This window comes from Acanthaster planci, linkage group LG17 (assembly GCF_054643075.1).
Source record: "Acanthaster planci isolate LZ-2023a linkage group LG17, COTS_SCS, whole genome shotgun sequence".
Lineage (NCBI taxonomy): Eukaryota > Metazoa > Echinodermata > Asteroidea > Valvatida > Acanthasteridae > Acanthaster > Acanthaster planci.
Window position 1 is genome coordinate 13,205,353 of NC_141793.1, and position 25,350 is coordinate 13,230,702.

Genomic DNA, 25,350 nt, shown 5'->3' on the forward strand with positions numbered 1-25,350 from the left:
CAATGAGCTCAGAATCGAATCCCACAAAGTTGTTAAACGTTCCCCCCGAGTTTGGTCTCCATCAAGAGGTCCTCAACAAGTGACCTGTCCCGTTTACCAATTGCATCAACATTCACATTATTTACGCTTGCTCGAACCTTTGAAGCATCGCAGCCTTCTTGGTCGTTTCCGTTTTGCCCACAGAAAAATTTCCAGCCACCACATCAAAACACATCCCGAAGCCAGAAGTGCCCCCGGCACTCTCGCCTCTGTGCGCGGTCCACTCGGTCTTTTTCTTTTTCTGTTCTCAGTCGATTTTGGACAACTCTGTTCGGTTGACATAAATCATCTGTGGCTAGGAATCCTGCCGCTTCCCTCTGCCATGGCCTTGCAGCAGACCTGACCCTATCTCAATTACTGCCAGCGATCACTCAATCATTGTCTGCCGAGTCGTCTTCTTTTGTGTCTGGCGATAGGCTAGCGAGCAGCATGTGCGTGTGTTTTTCTAGTCCAGACGTCCGTCGCGACTCGGCGTTGAACTTGAAGTCTTTCCGAGCACGAGAGCTGAACGGGAAGTGAAATTAGGCTGTTGGCTAACAAGAGCCTTGGATTGCTGTGATCAGGGAGACGTGAAGAGCGTCTTAATTAAGTGACTCAAGATACCATCGCGAGGGACATAAACATCCTTGGCCAACTTGACCATGGAACTCTCAACGAGTGACAATGTTTTATCGTGCAGTTTAGTTGTCACAGTAACGTTTGTCTTTCATTCAAGAGTTTATATGTCTGCCAAATTACCACAGGTTTGCTTTAATTCTAGAATTGTTTAGCAGTGTTAAGCGACGAACATATAAAATGTAAAAAACGGTGCTGAATTGTGTGGTCATTTTGAAAAAGCATAATCGCTAATTCGGTCTTATGTCATATGGCCATTTTCGACATTCGCTGGATAATTACTTCATATCATCTCAAGCTGCGCACAGTAACCCAAGCGGGAAGGTTGTCGTCTTCCTCGCACCGAGATTTCTCCAGAAATCTGCGGGATCTCCCGCCAGCCGTCCTTCCGTCCCTCCGACTCGCCAAGCCGTCGCTGTTCCCGCCTCGGCCGACCAGGAAACCTCGTCACACGAGGGCGCGAGAGGCGTCAGCGATGCAAAGCCGGCGTTGAGTCTCGACAGGCGGATACACACCACCGGCACCAGACGCCGCTCGCTGATATGTTACGACTGGTGCAATTTCTAGCCTGGTTCCGCTACCGCGGCGAACCAGCTGGAGTTCGATATCGCGCGCGTGGCTCCGCCATATTTTTGGAGCTCTAATAGGTTGGACCCTTGACTCTATTCCCCGTCAATCGGAAATTGTCTGACTGACTAATCGGACGTCTCTGGCCAGGCACAGTGGCGTAGCCACAATCGTAGCCACGAGAGCTTGACTGAGTACAAATATTGATAGTCCACTAAGAACTTACACTGGCTCAGTGTAAACATATTGAAACCATTTTCATATTTTCATACCTGTGGTGTTGACAACTTTCTAAATGCTCATTAACGATGTGTAAACATATAAGCCTGGGCCTATCCTTGTTCCTGTTCGTAAATACTGTGGCCTTATTTCTACCGTGCCTGTTAATAATGTTACGGTACCAAATGCATTGGATTTAGTACGAACCCCCCATCTGCATGAAGACACAGAAGCTCTTGAAAGACCCTCAATTCAAGGTTTTTGAAATTGCTGAAATGGCAGGTATCGTGCAAAAAATCAAATAGTTGTATCAAAGATCACAGAAGGAAATGTCACTCTCGAGTCGCATAGCAGGTTTGGCATTACTATTCATAACCCATTGTTATATAGAAGATTTTCTTTGAAGGCTGAATTCTTCATTAATCTTCTAGTTATTTCTTATGCCATTGTAAAAGCTACCATGTTAGCAAGTATCTACTAGAAAATCAAACGAATTAATTGAAAAAAAAAATGCAATAGAGGTTAAAAATGAAAGGTCATAGGTCAGGTAGCATTCGAGATGTGTAATCTGCATGCTTTCCCACGCACACAGGCCGAAGCATCATGCGGTAAACCAGCGGGGAATTCGAAGTAAGCTATCAAGGCTTTCAAGCCACAATTCGTCTCAGCGCCAGACGAACGGCCCAAGGGGATTCCGGTAAGAAAACCTATTGAAAATTTAGCAATTGCAAAAAACATCTTAAATTTGTGGGTAGTACGGCTGGACATTGCCAAGAGAGTTCTGGAAAAGTCTGTCAGGCCTGCCTCAACGTAAGCGTCAAGGAAATCTTTGACGTATCAAGGGGCGTGATGTGGGAATTTGGCCAGTGCGGTTGGGTTAATCTATATCTGCCACCACTAGCACTAAAAGATACACAACTACTGCCCGAAGCAAGTTGGAGGAACATATCTACCGTAAACTTAGAAGCAAGACAAACCGAGAATATTCGGGCAATGCACCACATTTGCCCCGTAGAAGAATAGTGTTATTCTCAGCCACAGATAGCTCAAAGCTTGTAAAAAATTCTATAATAATACTCGCTATCAATGGTGTAGCACAAGAGTATTTCCATGGATAACCAGTTTGTCGATGTAGATGGAAATATGAAACAAAGTCACGTATGAAAATGTCAGGTTAGTTGTGATTATCGTCTATGCTTCGGCAAGTGCTCATTAACCATCAAGGTTTACAGCTGTTTCTCCAGTCACTTTTCATAGTTAAAAGTTCAGAAAGTACAACAGACAGTGCGGAGGTATGTAGCAATACATGCAATACATGTACATGTCATGTACATTTACATGTAGGTCGAAATCTGTCCACAGCACGGGCCTGTGCTATGCTTCCCACCTTGAAATTCAACTCTTGCCTAGTCGGTCTCAAAGAGAAAAGTGACGGAGAGACCACCGAAGGTCTCGCCTGGTGCACTGCCAGCACCTTCGGCACGCCAAGACCCTCCCGATTCACGGTCCAAATATTTCCCCTTGACGCGCTAGGTGCAGATATCGCGGGGCTTCGGCCGCGTTGACGGAACAGTTCAATCGGCGCTGCCAGTTATCGAGCCAAGGGTTCCAAGGAAATTGGTATTGCCTTACAAAGATCATTATTTTCACGGCTCTTCTCTGAGCCTTTTTCCCTCTTCAGTTCTCTGTGCCTTTCCCCTCAAGCCACAAGACTCCTGTTGTGACCTCCTCTTTGCTCGTTGGGTAGCTTGTCTTTCTTCTGCCAAATCTTTGGCATTAAGAGCCCTCCCATTATCGCTTGCGGACTTGCGTCTGAAATTCCACCACCAAATGGCCAAATTGTCATGCTTCCGTGAAAGAATAGCAGGGTCTTGCTACGGGTGAATGTTATCGCTATCCGAGGGAATTTTTGTCCTTTAAGATGGAAAAGAGTACTGGTACCCTGATTAAAACGGAACTAGCGGGCATAAGAAGTTTAAGAACTGTGTGGAGTTATTGGCTGTGAGGTTTTTGTTTTTGGTACTATTACTAACGAAGCCACAAAACAAAAATGGTAAGGAACCAGTCACGCAAGTTGCAACTTCGGTACCGTGAACAATAAAAGCAAGCAATAAATGCGATATAAGTAGTGTGATACTAAAAGCAGAGACGTCTTCAGATACCCAAAACGACCGAATCATAAAAATTGATTAATGCGGGCGATTCACAATGGTGTACCTCCAACGAGTTTGCAACGCATTGGCCCATCACAAAGCTCGAAATCTGTCGACCCTTTCCGAATGCGCATTGGGTCGACGGATATCGCGCATTGTGAGTGGCCAACGCATTGCAGACTCGCTGGAGGCGCACTATTGTGAAATGCACGTATTTCATGCCACAGTCACACTGTAGTTTTCTGATCGTGTGGCTGTGCTACGCAAATATTTGCAACGTGCCTCTATTCGTAGAGAAATCGTGTGGCCCATTCCACATAAATGTACCATGAAAACGCATGTAAAATGAGAGATGTCGATCTTCTTTGGTAACAGGGATGTTTTGTGTCTTAAGAAGCTAAATATTATGCTTCTAAATTTGCAACGTGCCTGCATAGAAAAGCTCATTTCACAAATTACATGTATACAGATGTGAAACTAGAGTGAGCTTTCTTTCGTTCTATGAAGGGACAAGTTTTATATCCGACAGAGCTCAGTAAGTGCCTGTGTCAAATTGAAAGTTTTACCTATTAAACTATCAGCTTCAGGTAGTCCGGTTGGTTACTCTTTTGTGTGATTAGATCATATAAATTGTGTTTTGGGAGAATTCGGAATCGGTCAGTAAAGTTGTTCAATTGCACAGATGACTGAGTCACCGATTATCTGTGACATCATCCTCCAGCAACGATGATCTACATGCAGCTTCAAAGACACTTTACAAACGTTTAATACTAATTTCACAGGTTCGTCCTGTTACCTGCCCTACGCGTTTATACCAGCATTCGGTTTAAACGGTGACAGTATAAAGATTTCTCCTTAGGAATGAAGTGTCCGCTGTTTATGAAATAACCAGATCGAGAACAAGTCAACCCAAGAACTTTGTGTTGGGTCGATATTGAGTCATTGCCGACTCAGGCAACTTGTGCGATTTGGAACGCAGACACCGCGTGGCACACATCTTGCTTCAATTTTCCGTTTTATCCACATTCGAGGGATAAGAGTTGTACTTTGATTTGTCATGTCGTAAGAAGATGTGCACGTGATTGGACACTTCCTTCCTTCCATGTTTGTGACCATGACGACGGCCATTTCCAACTAATTATGAGGTATTGCGAGATATATGATTTTCCCTTGTGCGATACTGAATGATTGCTGAGACATCTTCTTGCAATTGCCATCAGAATTAAGCGGTTTCCTTGCCGAATGCACACATTCTTGGACCGGTTATATCTGAACATGAGTGCCTTCACGAAGCAGCTCTTACAACAACATGGAAACTACTGAAAGTCTGAACATAACCTCCGCAAAGAACGCATTTGTTGCCTGGATCGTTTTACATTTGTCTATATTGCAAACTAAATTAATGCTCATCTCCAGTGGCATAAAACATGAAGCATGTATTTTGAAGTCGAAAGTTACCAACTGTCATCGGATAGAAGAAAACTGCAAAGTGAAATCGTGGCTTTAGAGGTGAAAAAGGAAATCATTGGACAGCTTCGTTAAGTCGTCATGCGTGATGTTATCAGCATTGAAAGGGGGCTGTCAGTATTCCAAGGTAAGCCAATACAATCGAAGTTATTTTTTAATTTTTTTTTTACTCTTACGCATGTCGTATTTGGTTTACTTGAACATGTACACATTTCTGCTTCAGCGGTCAGCATACTACGAGACATTATCAAAGGATGATTACATAGCTCCTTGCCTTGAAGCGGGTGAAGCACTGTTTATTGATGCAGTATTTCTCGTATGTGAACTACATGTATTCAAAAAGAGATTACATGTAACACTGTTTACATGAGATTAACAAAGCAATTGAAGTTGTTGGAGACTTTCCTGTGTAAATCGGCCGGAAATTCTATTCAATGGACGGCATCCATCCCTAAAAATAATCATTCTGTGGTATTCCCGTTTAGCGAATCACGCACGTGATTTACATTTACTCATGAGTGCTTACATTTTCGGACAACATTTCTTGCCGTTGTGACTACACTAAATCTAATTTCAAAAGAAGCATGTCCGTGTTTCAAATCATTTCTTAGGGATTGACACGAATTCAATCCAGTCACTGGCAAAAATCATTATGCGAACCAACATATACCGGTGAGTCGACATGCGTGATCTTAGACAATGCACCCATGGCACAATACCTCCACAGAGTAAGGTGGAGCAAACGGACTTTCTCCTCGAGACGTACTGTTTGCGACGATCGTTGATGAACACCCTGCATGTTAGCCAGCGGGAGCATGTTTCAGTGCAAGTGCATGTGGGTTTGCACCGTCATCAGTGGCACAACTTCTCTTCATTGGAATTAATCCACCATCTGGTAATCCTATCAACCAAATATGCCTTAATAGGTGTCTTAATTATCTGTGCCTTTGACCATAATGCATTTAGTCTGACATTAGGGAGAAAGACTGCAGAGTCCATGTTTTTAGTGCCGGGTTTAGTACTAGACTGACACGAGTGTAGGGTCAACATTGGCAGGCAAGATAAAATTCACAAGGCTTGAGTCGTCTTTGTTACGTTTGCCTAGTACAAATGAAGATGACCATGAAGACTTATTGCTTCTTGTTGCTATATTTTGACATTTAATGGTCGAAATGGAAACTTGTAGTAATTCACAAAATATCCATTGAGTACTCTCACTGTTAGTTAAATTCGAGCTTCTAAAACTTTAAAGCGGCACTTGAGGCCTTGTGGCATTCATGAACGGCCGATTGTCACATGCCATTCACTGACCCGTACGCACGCACAAAATCGCTGCACAATAAATTTGTCAGCAAACCGCTCCAAACACCTCGCGCACATAGCAACACTGGACGCGAGTACTTCCTCGTGACACTGAAATTAATCATCCCTGTAAACCATGGCGAGGAATCGGGTGCCATGACACCCAAATAAAAACCAAGTACTGTTTACATCTGCAACTACAAATGTTATGCGACTTGAGAAATAATGGAGGCCAATGTTGAGGAAACTTCGTACTTGATAAATGATCAGTTGCGGTTAATAAGTTTATGGAGGGTAACAATTCAATTCACGAGGATTTGTTGTCCATATGTCAGTGGCATAATTGGAAATGTTTCATTTCTCTTCTTGTTTAACAGTAATAAACCGCCAAATTATTGTCAGTTATATTTGTAAAAATTGCACGTAGACCCATATGACCTAAGTTAAGATCAGTTAAATAGTGCAATTTACTGTGACATGTCCCGTAGATTGAAATGCTTAACGCGTATTTTTTTGTGCGTATATATTTTGAGATGCACGGCTGAACACTACTTCATGGAATTAGAATTTTGAGAAGAGAGATGCTAACTTACTATTGTATGCAGATAAACCGTGACTTCAGAATGAGTTGTGGTTAATGTTGGGCCATACTGTTCCATGCTCCTTCCATCCTCCACACAGAGAAGGCATAACTCAGTCTCTCATGAGCCATGTACGAACAGCTGCCGATCATCTTCTGGTCCGTCTCATCGCTCCTCAAGACTTGATACAAGAAATCAATGTACCGAGAGGCCAGCTTGAGAGTCTGGATCTTGCTGAGTTTGTCTGAAGGCAGGGTGGGGATGATTTTCCGTAGATTCGTAAAGGCGTCGTTCAGGGACTGCGTCCGCTGTCGTTCCCTCACGTTGGCCATGATACGCTGGTTCTGCAGGTCGTCGTAACTCTGGGGTGGAGAGCCCTTTCGACGGACTTTGGAGTTGGAGCAATTTCCGTTGACAGACCCTTCCTCGCTGCCGTCTGAATGTTCATCGTCATTCGAGGCCGTACCACGGCTATGGCGACGCTTTCTACCTTGCATGTACCGCTGTTTGAGTACGTCGTTACCATTCATCAGACACTCGTGGTGATGGTCCGTGGAGCTGGTGCTGTGTTTGTTCATCATACTCACCACAGAATACTGGTTGTCGGTGTGATGGTGGTGGTTGAGGTTGCTGCTGCATCGTGAGTCGTCCGGTTCCATCTTGATGGCACCGGGGACCATAGTCAGCTTCACCGGCACGGGGGTCGGCGCTGCGGCGGCCCGGTTGAAAGCTGCCGTTGTTCTCGGTGGTGTCACGGGGGAGGGAGGCGGTGGTGAACCGGCCCACTCCGTGGTCTTTGGGCCAGGAGAAGACAAGGAGCCGAAACTCGGAGCGATATATCCCTGCCCTAGCTGACAAGCTGCAAACTGCCTCTTGTGCAGTTCTTCTATAGAGTAACGAGAAATGAAGACAAATCAGAACTCTCAAGTCCGTGTACACAAAACTCAAAACTGCTGGGGTCTTGCCACGTGCTACCATTCACACACGCACGCAAGTGCAAGCAGGTCAAAACTTCAGGCTGCATGCGATGTACTGTACACTCTTCGGTGAACAGTACCTATAACTTGCATGCTACACTGTGTACATGTACATTGTATATAGCAGGATTGCTGTTCATGTATTGTACGCAATTTCCCCACAAGCCTTCCGCACAAGTACAAGTACACGTACAGCACACACCGTTGCGGTGAGTGGCGTCTACAGCGATGACCGACCGGACGGGACTCTGCCATGAATATACACCGTTACGGTAAGGGGCGTGGCTACGTTGCTTAATAGCAACAACGCAGGTGCCAATCCAATCGCTTGACAGAGCCGGCAGACGACAGCTTAGCGCATGCGCTTTGTAATGGGCAAGTGCACGATGCAGATTGACTACCGTGTGCATTGGATTAGGAGAATATCGTTTCGTTGCCTGGTTGTTATTTTGGTCTTTGTTTCGAATTGTATTTTATCATGCATTCTTTCACAAAAATATTTAAATCTTTTTAACAAATGCAATCAAATTGTGAGTGAATCGATGTCTTCTTATTGGTTACAGTGTGTCCTTAGTTACCAATCTCGTTGATCTGGTAAATCTTATCCAGCTGTTCATTTTGAAAAAAAGATTTTTGAACGCTCTCACGATACGAAATCGCGGAGCATAATTGTGTATTTACGAAAAAGATTCAGCCTGTCTTGTATCTGATAGGGACCTTATTATGATGTGAGCCATAAACTTGGAATGTAGTCAAAGTCCAGCAAATGAAAAAAGGTTAATCAGTGTAAGTTCATGCTTCTTCCTCTTAATTCGTTTATTCTTTTATCACCGATCACAAATTTGTAACGTCGAGGGGTTTGTCAAATCTGTAAAAATGGACACCTTGACTTCATCATTGTCTCGCATTAGCGGGACGAAAAATGTGAGTTTGATGGCTCTTGCCCTGTTTAATAGCAGCCCAGAGCCAGTCGGTCGCCCTACTTTTGGAAGAGCCTATGTGCCCTTTCAGTCTCATTCCATCATTAATTGAGTGTAGAAGTTTCCGTGAGACAAATTAGGCGGTCCAAATTCGTCAACGGTTACTGAAAACGTGGACTTGCACCAATTTAAAAGTGCCATGTGGATGAAACGAAACAAATGATCGTGCATAGAAAAAAATAGGAGTTGGGGTGACTCAATGAGTACTCAGTATTCTGTCTGACCGCAAATAGACACAAAAGGAAGATTAATTGACCCTAAATTAATTGACTGCTACTTACCATTCAAATAAACAACGACAATCTTAACTGTATACCGCATCGGATCACTCTGTCTTCTTTAAAGGGATTAGACCTTTTGTGTATGATTAGACCCTTGGTCTCCAAACAGAACCCTGTCCACACACAGCGTGTGCATGGTCCTTGATATGAGGAGTTAGCAGGTTCAGATGACCTTGTCTGTGTTTGAAGTCGCGTAGTCCTTTAACGTGGGACTGAATTCCATCATTTAAAAAAAAAATTATTAGTTGTAATTTATTAGTTGTTGCATAAATCTATAGAGACAAGACGATTCAAAAGACGAAGAAGAAAGCCGCTAGGCCTATTCATTAAAATGTCTCAAAGATCAAAGCAAAACAAAACGAAAACAAAAATAAAAACAACAAAACAAAAAATAAAATAAAACAACGCAAAATGTGTATTATAAATTTGCACACTTTTTGCAAAACCTTATTCTCGGTATTCTGTGTAAGGTTAAAAATAAAAGGATGATTGGGACATTTGCATTACTGCTTGTAAATATAGGTCTTTTCGTGTGAATGAATGGTAAAAATAGTCAGTTATTGTGTCCGCGGAACTGCAGCGCTATTAAGAATGATGTCGTGTATTCCTGCAAACTGTAGGGTAGCAACTTGATGGTTCAATAAGGCACCATCAAGAGGTCAAACAGTTAAAAACACTGCTGACTGGGTCCAAAGAAGCCCCAAAATACACCTGTCGGGTGGCAATTAATTAACAGGCAAGCGGGAGATTGGCCCGAAATAGCTTCTCCCCGACCGTGTGTGGCGCAACGTCGAGCCCCTGTGTAGTGAGCTGTGGTCTAACGTGCTGGTCAACACGGGACGGGGGCGCCCGTCGCTTGCCGCGGATCGCGTTGTCTCGACCTAGTCTAGTTCGGTACTTTTCCATGGGTGAACGGAAAACCACTATACCGGAAGTCATGTGTGGACAGACAGTTTCTCTAAGGACTTTCCATGGATCCTCTTGGTGTCGCTAAATCAAATTAAAGCAATCAGCTAGACCGGAATTTAGACTTCCCCGCGATCTTTTTCCTTTGAAAGCTGTTTCTGCATGCCAATTATTGTTATGAGGGTAAACAATAAGGAGTCCTTTCATGCAGAAATAGAATGACACCAGCAAACCCCACTTATCGACTTGATTCAAGATGAAACCTCACAAGCACTTTTCTGTGACGTGTTTGCAGAGCTACAATGAGATGGGTTTCTCAGTTCATGCAAAGATCGTGGTAACAAAAAAGCATACTTCAATGCCGAGATCTCTGCATCATCGGACAAAAGAAATTGACATCTTGATGGCTGAAGATTTGACATTTCTACTGAGTTAGGCCAATTTAAGTGAAGATATTCTTAAGATAATTGTCTCAGTTTCGGGGTTCCACTAGAGTCATCATCAGGGAGTTCAAGTTCACTTTTTAGCCACTCGTTTGTTGTTAGACTGGACTTTTACAGGCGCTTTAGGGCGTATTGCACTTTATGGTATATTTAAATATCACGTTTTTTATTTCGATGTGAAAGCCGCAAATTAAGGTTTGAGATTGGAAACAAATGTTGCATCAATCAATCATTCGTTCACACGGGGGGTCTTACTCTATACCATGAATCGCCTGAAATGGAACGGTGCGTGCCATCGTTTTCCTGTGGCCCAATTGAACAATCCTACACATGCTGGTAAATCTTACGTTTTAACCATGACTATGCGTAAAACGGCTCTTGGCTGAAACTACGTAGGGCCGATAAGCGTTTCCTTCAATTATTGGGCGGGAACGTTTTACTTGCTTCCGACAAGTGCTGCCGTAAAAGGAATAATCCAGAAAAAAATCAAGTTTTTTTGAAAGTGACAAAGTAGGCGAGACACAGAAAAACATCGCCGAGCCACCACGCTTTTCGCTAAGTTTACAGAAAAAGGGGACAAACATGCATCCTCGAATTCCATTTTCGCTTGTCATTTATGTCGACAAGCTTTTCCTAAAATGAACTTCAATTTGAAGGAATTCAAATAAATTTTGCAAACTTAGTAATCATACCATTATAGAAAGTGGCACCTTCCTAAAGATTCGGATAATTATTGTAGGAATGTTGTAAATCCTCATTAATAGAGACATAATTAGAGAGTTATTTACCTCTGTCATTACAGATAAACTACATTGAAGAAGCACAGTAAGACAACCTGTAATTTACAGAAATTCGCCACAAATTGTTTCGTCTTTAATGATCACACTATACACGCACACACATCCGGTGAATCAATTAACGGAATACATGACAGGTGTAGGCCTCACCGCATAGCTGGATTTTAATATTGAGGGCTACATCAGTTGCAACCTGACAAATGACTTCTAACCAGTTGGGTGTTTGCGAAGAGGAAACACGAAATTGTCACGGGCCTGATTTTGATACATGATAGTGGAGCCGCATGCTCAATCTTTCTCTGAGGTTTAATAATTAACAAGCCATGGGTATAGCACAGCTCTATGATTCCAGGAACTAGTTTAAACTGCACCTGTGCCTCGGTACCCATACCCACTTCCCTTTACCCTATGGCCTTATTCACCATGACCTCTGTATCTGTATCGTTCTGCATGTATGTTGGCAAGATTAAGGTTACCAATTAATTTTAAACGTGTAATCTTTTCCATATTCCTATTGAATTTGTTGAATTACAGTAGGTTTATAAAACGCTGTAGCTGCTTGGTTTTTCATTGGCCAGATTGAATATATGTGTTCTACGTTGAGTGGTGAAAGTTAATCAAACCGACTTTTTTACATACTTTTATACTGTTTAAAAGTTGATAAATCGCGTGCAATCAAAGACCCAGTTTCATTTTATCGAGCAGCCGTAACCCAGTCCTACTTTTACAGAATCGACTGGAGTGTTGTAACATTGTATGACTCATTTGCATACTCGTCTCAAATATGAACCCTCTTCCCTATTTACGGCAATCCGGTTGACCAGCATGTCAACACACCGGTACAGTACGTTTCTGATAAACCCTGCAACCCGTACTAGACGGGGAACAGCCCGATCTTGTCCCACATAGGAAAGGCATCGGAACACCGGCCCCTGCCGCGTACCATCAAGGGTACACAGCGCGCAGCACAACGGCTGAGCTCTTTATGCGCAAGTACATAAAATGTGGTGTCCATTTCGGGCCACATCTGGGCGATATTTGGCCGCGGAGGAAACGGGAAGAGACGAGTCATCGCTGAAATCGAAACGTTTCGGTGTGTAAAAGGTTTAATTTGTTCACGCAAATAAAGACATACAGCGGACCCGGCGGGATTATGATGTGATAGACTTGCAGCAGAGATGAGGCAGAGGGGAGATCCGCATGACAGGCCTCCACAACCCGCGTTACACTTACAGACTAGCTGCTTCAAAGACACGCAAAGGCCAGGACTTGAGAGCTACAGCTGCCCGTCTGTGCAGAAGTTCCTCGGTATAATCTTGTCCATTTATTACTTGCCTCATCGATGGGAACTTTGGTCTATTTCTGCTCATCCTTAGCTCCCTTGTGGTGCATATTATCTGCATTCCGGAATCCAGGGCTCTTTTACTTGAGCGTACTTCTGGAACAACCTTTTATAATTGCTTCTGTCAATCTCTGTCCTCCCTCTTCTCAAATTAGGAGTCACCAGCTCCTCCTGCTCTGCTTTTTTCATCGCTTTTCAACCTTTCAAGTAGTCACTCAAAAACCAGTGTCATAACACGATGCCATTGCTGCAGTGTCTGCAAAGTTTGTGTTATTCTCTGCTTCAAGCCTAGTGAACAGTGCTGAACAGTGTTACGGTCAACCACTGCTTGTCCAACCCTGATTTTCCCAAAGCAAAAGAATAGAATAAGCACGCTCATCGTTGATTTCCATACAGTAGCAGTCATTTTGAAACGCTTTTCGTTTGCCCTCAACCGACAGACTGCCAACTGGAACAACTGAGAATTAAGTTGTCAGGGATAGACCAGACAGGAAGTAATCTGCAAGACGTCCGCAAACACAGTGAAAAACAATTATGGGCACACCTCTATCTGTGCTCAGCCGCCATAATAATAACTAGATTAGTGCGTAGGCAAGTTTGACCGAGATTTCTGTTGTCCAAACAAATAGCCAGTCCGCCACCACTGTTTTCCCGGTCTCTGAGCTATTATGGATGCTTCAGGCCGAGTGTTTCATCTCAAACATGACAAAGTTCAGATTGATTTCCCTCCCTCAAATGCGCAGGATTTAGCTTGTAACAATTTTTAGATAAAAATTTGAGAAAAATTATTTCATAGTTAACTGCAGACTACATTGAAAACACGAAACTAAGAGGTCTTCTGATAAATTGACCAATTTCTTGTAAGCCATCTTCCTATTAGTTCTTATTCATGACAAATTTTGAGCGTCTCCAGCTTGTCTTCAGGTACAACTGCACCTTACAAGAACGGGTTCAAAAGTTTTTCATTCAAAGTCAAGTCCTCTTGTCTGTTCTCTAGAATCATTCTGTATGGTTAAGCAACTGGGACAGAATATAAATAACAAAGGCCAATTTTCATGCAGCGATTTGAACTTGGATACCGATTCTCGACAAGCACACGGCTCAGGGATAAGCCTTGGGCAACCTCGCCAAGACACCCGCTTGGCATCACCCGAGTTGGCCCCCTGAGGAGGTGGAGCTGCCGGGACACGAGCCTCGGGTGGAGGGTTGGTAATCATCGGTTAGGATTACGACGTCTGTCGTCGGTAATGCGATCGAGGCTAGCCGCCTCACCAGTCCTATCCAAACAGTTTGGAGATTACCATAGGATTAGGAGATGTCAGTATGTGATAAACGCTGGGGGAAAATCGTCATTGTTGAGGGGGTTGGGTTGTTGGAAGTTGGTTGTTGTGAGGTGCTATAATGAAGCAGAAAAGTGATTCTAAGGGGACTGATTATAAAACCAGTGAAACCTAGTTTCGATTGAGTTTTGATGCAATTTTGAACTAAGTTGTCGAGGCTGATGAAAGCATACCGTCCTCATTTTATGGAAAAATTCTGTTTTTGCGCGCGTATGTTTCCAAAACGGATAAACGCACTGGTAAGTCAGAGCCATAACAACGCGTACGATGCGCTGGGATTCACGCGAAAACATTTCTCTCAATTGCAGAAACTGGCGAAATTCCTAGAACAGCTGTGTTTTTGTATTGTTTTACTTCGACGTTGCATCAGATGCCGACGGCTGAAATAATGTTATCTGCAGGAATCCTTTACGATGTCCCTGAGGAGACATTTTTTCACGTCACCGTGCAATAGTTTCGTACAGTGTTTCAAGACACATCATGGAGTTATTGTAACTCCATGATATCATCATAATATGGGTGCTAATTGACAGAAAGTTAATCATCAATCGTAGCAAAGCTCTGCCTAGCTGAACTATGTACAAATAGATATAGGCCTAATTGAACTTGGCATACAAGCTATTTGTAGTTTTGACTTTGAGCAACAAGGCAGAGCATGTGTTTCGGCTACCCCTCCACCCTATCACCACCCTTCTACACCTTCATTGTATATACAAGCCTACCAGTAATCTCCAGAGACACCCCTGGCCTTTTGACTGAGCCACTGGGGCGTTAACCCACTGACGGACCGGGCATATCATGGGCGTGGTTCGCTACGTGTTCGGTCATCTGTCTGATTACACAAGTGACATGTGAGTTTTGCCTTCCTTGATTGTTCGTTGGTTAATTTGGCGCACGGTTCATTTTGATTGATTGGCTCTCCACCGCAATCATGCCAGGACTTCAAAAATGCTCTGTCACGTCGAGGCATTGTGAAGAATGGTGGATAGGAACATTCGTGTCCTTGCTCAATGGTCTGACTGAGAACTCCGGCTTGCATTGCTGTTTTTTCCTAGGCGAGTGTAAACAGGAACGCGATTTTTTGGAGAAAATAAGCGCCGTAAATTCGCATATGTTGAACACGTATCAGCCTGTGCAGATGGTCGTCGCGGATGATTATAGACGGACGACGTTCAATAAATAGCTGTAAATTTAAATAACTGTTTACTGTTGCAGTTGTCAGTAATAGGTCAGAGGACCATCGCTCGATGAAGTTTGTGATTTTGTCACGTTTAAGTTTTGCATTGTTTCATGCAACTAGTTGTGCGAGGTTTAAAATGGTTCAAGTAAAATAATCAAGTTGCCATGGAAATAATGACGTTGTTATGCATGATGGCCAATCCTCCGAGGAATAGTTTGAAATTATCAAAATCTCATATTTTGATTTTAGAGCAGGAGTCAGGATACACACCAACACAAATATCGGAGAGGGGCACATTGTACACCTATACCCAGTAGAGTTGACAACAATTTCCATCAACGTTTATGATGGAAAATTTAATTATAATTCATCAGTCCAGTCTATCAATGTGACGAATTCTGCTGCTACATTAACCTTTGCTTTGCCTGTTTTTTGGAAGGGACTTTCCCAAGGGTTTCCAATCTGTCAATTAGAGATGCTTGGTAACACCTTTCATGCGTTATCTCCACGTGTGATTTATTCGGGCTTCAGTTTATCAGACAGCAAGTAAATTTAAGCACAGATATTTTTACACCTCAAATTCTTTCCATCAGTCCTAGACGGAGCAAGCGGGGATCCTTTTCGCAATCCGACACGTGTGATCCACCCTGTAACTCACCGTGCTGGTGGAAATTTGAACGCGTGGCGCACCTTGAACAACCCCTCGGCTACCTACAGCATGGGATCACCCGCTCCTGGGTTTTGGAAGTCGAAGGTTTTCTTTATAAACTTTTTTATATGTTGGCTGGACCTGACCAAGCCTGTCGTTCACAGCGACATGCATTTTGAACGGCATCAGTGTGCTTGGGATTAATTAGTCGATTGCTTAATTGATTGAGTGATTAATCGGTTCATAATTTTTATTGATTGGTTCTTCGTTAGCTTTACGGTGAGTCGATCGGCCTATCAGTCAACTATAGCTTGTTGTTTTATCAGTCAGTCGACTGGATGGACGGCTGACGGGTTAATCAGTTGACTCGAAGTTAATTGCTTTGAAGTCAAGCTGCTGCCTGGACTGACGCAGCATACGGTGAGGAATCTGCGATCGAGACGTTGGATAAAAACATGACCTGCTCTGTTCGTACTCTTTTATTGCAAGACACTTCTGGAGTGCATGTAGATAGGTCTTTCAGATAATGTCGTTCGACAGCCGGCCTAGAACGATGATGTGTTTGTCTGATATCTTAATCTGGATCCAATGCAGAACACAAACGTTGAATTAGCGATCGCGTAATAAAATATGGCGATTAACGGAAACCTGTTCTCCATTGCCGACGTCATGAATTACAGCTTACCATCGGTTCAATCTGTTTCTTTTCTTGGGCAATCGAGTGCTCCCTGCACGATAAAACACTGAGTTCTGGTTTCGTTTGAGTTGAGGGTGACGGCCTAGAGTGACACTCTGCGTACACTGCACCGCCGTCCTATCAGCGACCTTCTTGGGCAGATTATGAACCCCCTTCTTACCCTTGTAAATGTTGTCATCACCAGGGACTGCACGGTTACTCAGATATCCTATCAGATGTTCCAATACTTTGTGTTCTCACCTTATTTTAATTTCCTACACAATCAACGACGGCTTTATGAAATCCCGCGATTTGACATCTCCGGGGTCAAAGCTCAAGGATGAGTATGCTTTGAATAAAGATAGTGAACGTGAACACTGATCACAGGAAAAGGTATAACGCATGGATGTGGATGATGTGTGTGCAGTTGTGCATAAGGGACGCATTGAATCATTTGCAGACGTTTCAACATCACCCTCTCATGCCTGCTGTCGACTGATACAATGTTTGACACAACTCTGGAGTTTGTTTTATGTATGATCGGTAAACTATGATCAAATGCAGAATTCACTCCACAAGGAATCCTTGTTACGTCGTCATTAGAAACACATTGCAGGTCTTGAGCTATCTTGAGAACCTGCAGCTGCTAGAATTGTAATTTGCACCATACATGAGCATAAACACGGAACACATATCGATTGATGTTCAGGCACACTTGTTGCAAAATGTAGAAACTGTTCATTTCCACCGGAACAATTTCTCCTGTTCAACTTCTAATTTATAACACAATTTGTATAAAACCAAACTTTGCAATTTGGTAGTGACGAGCTTAGTCCACAATGCCCTTTGGAAGAAGAGCGTTCCTTCCAGGTAGACCCTATCTTAGCTGTAATTGTTTTCTTTACAAAGAACGATAGACCTGCGAACAAGTAAAAAGAAAAACAAATTCAGGGTTGGCCGCTTAAGCGACAGACGGCAGAGTCACGTTTAACTGCAGCCGGTTAAAATGTCAAAAGTTCTAACCAAATATCGGCCTGCTTCATTATGATGTTTATCCAGAGTTCTTTAGGCTAGAACAAAAGCCACTTACCACAAAAATTGCAGTTTAACTGAACATTAATTGAGAGAATTTGGAAGGTTTTATTTGTGTAACCTTGACTGTATTTATTCAGGCGGTTAGGTCCTAGCGTGTGCGTCGCGACTGTTCGGTATACGGGACTGAACCACGCAGGACTAGCGGCTCCAACAACGGAAACAATCGTCGCGGATTGACCACAGTTCAAATAAAGCTGAACTTTTAGTACTCTTGTTCGTGCATTTTCGTTTCAAGGTTGGATATTAAATTGAGGTAATCAGGCTGATTTGAAGGACAACCGGTAACAAAAGTCGCCTTAACCAAGAACGCCAAAGGAATTATCAGATTGTTTCAGATATGAGCATACTTACCTTATACAGGGGTAACCACGGGAAACAGACATTAGAAACAATTACAAAGATACCATAGGTTTAAGGCATCTTTGTTATTCAAACTAAACATTTAGGACATCAGATGGAACTCTTGTGCTGTAAAAGTCACATGAGGCACGAGAACAACATCAATATGATTTGTTAAGAGAACGACTCTGACTTACAGTCACTCGCATTGAAAGTAACCGCGTTGGCCGGAGGACCTGGGATGTCGAATTTGTAGTTACCAAATCGATTCCTTGAATGACCATGATCGTGGTTACACTCAATATTAAAGAGCAGTACTTCTTCGGCATATCTGAGAAAGCAGTAGTGAATTAGTCGAGTCATTATGACGTCAAAAATCAAAATGGGGTTTAATCAAATCACTTGTGTTGCAGAAATTGTGCAGGTTACCGCTAATTCCTCTCTCTTTTTGCAATGCTACAAAGTTTGTTTTGATTTTAGGAAACATATCTTTCTAAACTTTTTCTATGCCGCAGATGAATGCCGTATAAAGTATTTCAATGTAAAAGTTGTGATTTCTCGTCTTGAAATTTTGTTTTTATAAGTTTTTTACCTTATGAAATAATTCCACATGTAGACCTAAGTTCAATTTTTTTATAAGCTGAAGTTGATTCCCCAATCTTATTGATCATATTAGTGAATGGTCAATGACTGCACACGAAAACACGAAAGTTTAAACTGTTTATTTGTGTTCTTGACCCGAATTCGAATATTCAGCATTTAATGGAACGGGCATATGAGTTGTGAATTCGTACGCGATCGATGGGGGCATATCTGGTGTACAATTTATCGACATCGTGTAACCGGACCAGACAATTGCATTAAAGGACATACCAAACATGATGTTTTCAATGAGTGGCAGTATAGCGTTACATGTTCTTGATTGAGCCCACGATAATATCGGGTGATAAATCACCGAATGTTTTTTAGATTCGAGGGGGATCTGGACCAAGCCAGCTCGGAGTTAACCCGGGTCTTGAGGCTTCGCCTGCTAGTAACCCCAGCGGAACTTAGCTGGTTGTGCTGCGCCGGTGTGTGGGGGTAATCTTCCCATTGCCTCTGAGAACTTACAACCTCTTAATTTCATTACCAGTTCTTTACTGACAGATATTCCTCCTTGCTAAGAAACCTAAGACATGTGGATGATAATAGTTAAAGCAAGCGGTACCTGAAGCTGGTGAACACTGATATTTCATGAGATTTTATTGAATTGAATGTACCATGTTATTGTAAAGCTATAAACACGCGCTCTAATCCTCCCAAATACAAATAACCAGCGTATGAAAACTGACCGTCGCACAAGGAAAATTTCCCTCTTTGTAACGTCTCATAGAATATCTTCTAAATTCCGTCCAGGAGTTCGATTGAACCAAAAGTTTTCCCTCAACATATTGCAATCGACCCAAGTTGGTCACTGGTGTGGTGGTTGTGTAATAAATGTGATTGGAGACGCACCTGACTCCCTCCGTGTTCCATGTATTCTTACTTCTCACAAAACCTGCGCGAGTAATACCACATTTACAGGTCGATTATCTGCAAAGACAGACTCAGCTGAGCCCATTTTTCCGCCCTGTATGACATCAGTAAAACACCCACTGAAGACACCAACTTTTCTTGTCCGGCAGACATAACTTTATGCGAACAATTTCCACCACATCATTGGGGTTTTAGTTCAGGTCGGCTCTTTGGCCGTAGTAAAGCGAACAGGTCGGATGATTGACTGAATATCTTTGTTTCACAAAGTAAAGTGCACGCAACGTCGTGCACCTGCACATTTTTATTTGTGCGAGTTATGGAAGCTAGATTATTGCGTTCCACGCCGTCAACATGACATTGCATGCTGTTTCAATAAATGGAATAATCATAATGTGATTATTTTTAACTACATGTACTTGTAAGACTTCCTCACGCCTGTAAATGTAAAGAAGTTGTCAGATTTTCTTACCAAATTAACACATTGCTCGGAAATGTTTCATTTGTACTGTTTTGTTGCATCGTCTAAAGTTCAAATTTAATATGCAATTTTTCTGATCTTTTATTGAACACAAATATTGTTTCATGCTTCTGCGTCGGCATAAAAACGATCTTACTCGTTTTTATAAACCCTATTATCACTAAGAGACGTTTCTCTGTCGATGAGCCAGTGCCAATGATTTATGATTTACCTCTAGGCTCTTCTTAGCAGTCAATTGAATTGTGTTGACAGTGTCTGTTTGACCCCACCGTGACCCCTAATCTTCTTCCCTCCTCTATCATCAATCAATCCATTAAACGGTGTCAATACCTCAAATAATATCTAACGTGATTACTAGGGTGAAATGAGTTGGATACCTCCCCTGTCTGGTTGGACTCTTCACCCCAACCAACCATTCGACGGAGGCATGAATTGGGCAGAGACTATTAAGCTCTTCCGCGGTTGCTAAGTCGTTGAATTGTTACGGTGTCACAATGATTCATATTGGTAATATTCGCAGGGTATTCAATCAAGCCACTTAATTGTCTGATTTGATGGCCCAAACTGGGAATTCTCACGAATTGAGGAAGTCTTGAAGTGTATGGTATTAGAAATGTCTAACAATACGAGTGTTAATTCATGTGCATGTTTGATTCCCATTTGTTTCTTGAGCGGAGCCCTGCTTGATCGAACATATCTGGAGTTGATCGATTAAGGATATTTGGTTGTTATGTGAATCGGGTACTGTATGATGGCGATGATGTGCAGTTTCAGCGAACTTGTACAATCACATTGTCAACAAGGTCATGGTTTTGACAGGAGACAGATACATTGTACATGTTATATAATTATATGACTTGGGATGTGTTGTTTACTGACGATTCAGTTGTGGCTGTTCCGAAGGGTGTCTGGAAATGGGGTAAGGTGTCCACTGTGTCACGAGAACCCCCAGTTGTCGGCTTTTACGCACCTGTTGGTTTCTTTCATACTGCTAAGTATTTCAGTGGCGGCAGTCCTCGGCCACCCTTGCCACAACACATGTGATAGATCCTAACAAACGTCGAAATAGCGATATGGTTGTAATTATATCTGTCAAAACTTTGAAATTCCGCGGTGTAACGAGGGAACTGAGAGAGATGGGGTTCCAGTGAACAAGACTGTCCCGTGACTGTCCCCCGGGTAACGCTTGACGACCCCGGCACGACTCGGCCGGAGTTACCCCCTTTGACGGGGACAGCTCCGAGCGCACGGGGGACCGGCACTGCTTCCGCTGTAACCCCAGCGTTGATAATTCAAATAAATGCACGGGTCAATTAAAGTTGATACCTGATGGTAGTGTCGGTGTCAGTTTTTTTGGGGGGGGGGAGGGAACTCGCGGCTAACGTTCCAGGTGAAAAATAAGGACAGGTTATCCATGGAGAGTTTCAGGAGTGAGGCTAACGCACGTTAATGCCGCCATCTTTGACACAGTCTAGTATCCAGTGGGAATTGTGGGAGACAAACATAAAGTGGGTCATAACAACGTAAGCACCATTCTTTTAGATTGTGGCCCGCAGTGAATCCATGCGCACACATGTATGAGGAGAATTACCATCTCCGCTAAGGAGAAGTACGAGGCAATGTTTAACATGAAACGATAAAGGACAATGAACTTTCTAGATTGTGGAGTTTAAGAATCTTTCAGCTGAGAAAAATCACAGAGATGAAAGACAGCAAAGAAGGGATGTCATGTCACCGAATGCCTTGGAATTGACACTTCTCTCATAAAGCTGTCCAGGATTAACTGTCATTCAGAGGTCGTCCATTGAAATCTATGTGATGATGATCAGGAAACATTAGCCTTGTTCTTGTGTATGTCAGGTCTCTCGACTGAAATCCAACTGGTCTTCATCAATGTGTTCTTGGTGGGTTTCAGAGAATAGTATTGCTTTATGGATGCTCAGTAATGAGCTTGAAGTTTTGCGATAAAACCTTGCGAGAGTGATTGGATTGAGATTTTGTACCAAAACACCAAAATGCTGATAAAAAAGGAAAACATGTCACGCGATGGCTAATCTAGCCCTTTAATTGGTTAGTTTGGAGTTAAGTTTTGAAAGGTCAGTTTACCTACCGTATTGTGTTGCATCTGCTAGTAGTGGTAGCGCCCTCATCGGTCGCTGCCAGTATGGCAAGTGACCTTTGACACGGCTATTCTGCTGGTGGCACCCTTCCATCATTCACCTATAGTATTGGTGTCGATTATTGGTTGACCTATATGTTGAAGGAAAACATTGATAGATGGAGTTTAGTTCAGAATCAGGAATCGTCATGAATATAAATCATAATTCGCGGGAGCTTGTTGATGTCTGGCGAAATCGAGAAGTACAGTGTACGTGGTTGGGGAGTTGATTTGTTTGATGTTCGGTGGGTCAGTTTGTCCCAAGTCGTGTGTGCACTTCGGGTTTATTTGACTCAGAATTGGTCATCGGTGTGGTTTGTTAGCTTCAAGTTTGTTGACTAGCTTGGCGGTAGGCTTGCATTGAATAGTCGGTTTCATTCCTGGTTTCCATTGTCAATGAAATGCTCTCTCTCTCTCTCTTGTAATGCACAAGATGAAAAATGTGTCTTAGATTAAAGATATCTTAGACAATGGAATGCACTCCCTGCCAGGCCACGTTCTCTTACAACAGGCTAATGCATCTTCTGGCAATCAATGCTTGGACAGTGCCTCTCCCTTGAAGTACTGCGCTTCCCTTCACAGAGGGCCAAGAAACCAGGCATGAAATATCAGGTTATTATTTGTACAGAGTTGGGGTCCACCTGACGTGTTTGATGCGACACGTAACACTGCTTAGATCGGGAAGTAGCGCGTAGTGCGTAGTAATTACAAGGGGAAACATCCCACTTCTTGGTCAGACATGCGGGGAGAGCCAGCATCTCGCATGGGTGAAAGAGGTACATAATCCGGCCGGATTTTCCCAAGCAACATCCCCTGCAGACAGTCCCAAGGGGCTCGATATTTCCAAAGAAGCAGGTTTGGGTGTAATGTTTCTCATTAATGCTCGGGCGTTTCGTAACGGGTCGTTTGTTTGGAAGTTGGGGCGAGCATTCCTAGATATGATTGCAGCGTCTTCGAGCATAACGGAAGACTGATTTTCTAGAAGACGGCACTCAAACGCCTTCTACCCCCTATCTTGTATCCACCACGCGTCACCTGGCAGTACCGCGCAGAATTCTAAGCAAATGTAGCCATCAAAATATGCACTCTTGATTGTGCTGGTGCTTTACCTAAAAATAAAAGGATCCGAGTTTTGGAACTGTGGCAGTCTTGCAAGTTTCCTTGCAAACATGGCTATCCCAGCGGCTAGTTTTAATATGTTTTTCTTTCAATTCTACTTGAAGCTTTGTGGCACGATTGAAAACAAAACTTAGGTCAAAAATTTCTTGGTACAACAGCTTTACCGATACATTCAGGAGATGTAGTTAACAAATCTGAGCTCCCGTCTCTTAATTCCCTTTGTTTCTGAATCGCCAACGGAATTGACTGACCCAAAGATTTAATGAACCACAAAATTCGAATCATGGAATTTCGTTTGTATGTGAACTTGCAAGGCATTGTGGCATCGGGCATGCGTATCCATGTAGGCCCATGTGCATTTGGAGCCAACGTAAAATCAGACCAGACTATTATGAGCGTGACTGAGTTTCCAATATCTGAAGACTATCACCCTTTAAATCCGTTAATAAGAAACCTCCTGTCCTAGGCCACCTGTCCTTTCTGCTGCTTAATTCCTGCACCAGACTATTTATTACTCATCCTTTCAAATCTCGACTCGTTTTTCGGTTCGTCTGGCTGACCTATGGAATCCAGGTTAAGCTAAATCCCCCCATCCCGTCCTTTTCACCTGTCTCAATACCGCTTGGACCTTGGGTCCCTGTTCGGGTAAAGGGCTGTCGTGTAACGGATCATCTCGTGTTGTTTAAGAATAAACCCCGTGTTGACAGATATATCAGTGGGAGGATTCAGAGCTTGGTAGGGGAGGCAAGGTGGATTTGGCAAGCGTCTCCTCGGGGAAGGGGTGGGTGGAAGAGGTGTATTTCGGCGGTCTTGAGTTCATTCCTTCTCGCATCTGTTTTGTCTGTTGTGATGAGTTGGCTTTTTTCCCTCCTGGACTCACTCAACTCATAGTCATATCTTGGCTCTTACCTTGCTCTGTTCTTGGGGTTGCTGCAAATTAACCTGCATGCAACACGGGGTGTTGTCTAAAGGATGTTTAGTACATGTACATGTGTGTTCGAAACACACCCCTCTTCACGCTTGCCGGCCATTTATGGTCACTTGTCGAATTTAGGTCATAAGAGAGAGATAGTTCCAACACTGGACGAACCCTCAGCACCACACCAGGTTGCTCAGTTGTGAGCTCCTGTACCACGCATCCTTCCCGACTCCCCTATTTTATCAGAATCAGGGCAGATGCCAGAAGTTGCCAGCTCCCATGGGTGTTTTACTATCAGTGAGTTGGGGGGATAACACCGCTCGACTCGCCACCTTAATTTGACCCGTGGAGTTTAAAACTTATCAGACTTTTCTGTTTCCTTTTTTGGTGATGTTTGTGACGGGATTTGTTTCTTGTCATCTCGCACCGTCGTGAAGTTCCCCCGAACGGTGACAGAAACACGTGTTAGCGGTGCTTGAAGAAACCAACTCGTGCGGAGACGAAACTTAATCAGAACACACACTCGCCTCCTTCTGACACCCACGGAGCACAATGCAGTATGATGTCTGGCCCGTGACCTCTGCTTGACCTCAGAGGTCACTGTTATTACACAGGTCAATCTACGCACGCAGAGGATATGAGCAGAAAGTTATGACAGTTACCAGCTTCGCTACTTTTTACATAGGTACACTGTGCTACTTGATATTAAAGAGTTCACTCGGAGGTACAACTGCAGTGGGCGTGGCACAGTTCGGTCCCTCAAAAACTGGGGGAAGGTGGGTTCTCTAGTCGACAGGTGTGCTGATAGGTACACTAAGTCTAAACATTCTCAATCATGGTTAGTAATTTAATTAATGTAACATCATTTCCATCTTCTCCGATGTTTCCACCTTTCCCAGTCCCCGGGAACTACAAAATCGTCTGGATCCCGGACAACACCCAACGAGGAGTGCATGGTAAGCGCCCTCAAGAGATTTGATTCAGTGCCCCACAGTAGGTCCACTGAGGTGGAGTTTACTCATGTAATCAAGCAGTCACAATTAAAGCCATTTCAAAATAAACTCGCACAGCTAGTTTGATGTCTTTCTTTTCTATTTAAGGATTTTAATTTGCTTACCCGATTTTGCCAGTTTAAAAATTAAAAGATCGAGTAAGGAACTTCGGCAAATCGATGAAACAATATTTCAACAGAAAAATCCTCAAAAACTTGATA

General features: G+C 43.2%; 1 protein-coding gene and 1 long non-coding RNA gene across 2 annotated transcripts in view; one reads left to right on the forward strand and one right to left on the reverse strand.

Moving 5' to 3' along the window:
• LOC110973443 (uncharacterized) overlaps positions 1–25,350 on the reverse strand; it is a 76,771-nt gene that overhangs the window by 18,071 nt on the left and 33,350 nt on the right. Inside the window, exons 2-3 of the mRNA XM_022224286.2 lie at positions 22,052–22,191; positions 6,956–7,829 (exon numbers count right to left, since the gene is read on the reverse strand). Of these exons, the coding sequence (XP_022079978.1) occupies positions 6,997–7,829; positions 22,052–22,157 (939 nt within the window). The 5' untranslated portion in view covers positions 22,158–22,191 and the 3' untranslated portion in view covers positions 6,956–6,996. The remainder of the gene's footprint in view (positions 1–6,955; positions 7,830–22,051; positions 22,192–25,350) is intronic.
• LOC110973446 (uncharacterized) overlaps positions 1–25,350 on the forward strand; it is a 33,065-nt gene that overhangs the window by 5,275 nt on the left and 2,440 nt on the right. Inside the window, exons 2-3 of the long non-coding RNA XR_002597471.2 lie at positions 2,033–2,137; positions 25,037–25,093. This is a non-coding gene — a long non-coding RNA (uncharacterized LOC110973446). The remainder of the gene's footprint in view (positions 1–2,032; positions 2,138–25,036; positions 25,094–25,350) is intronic.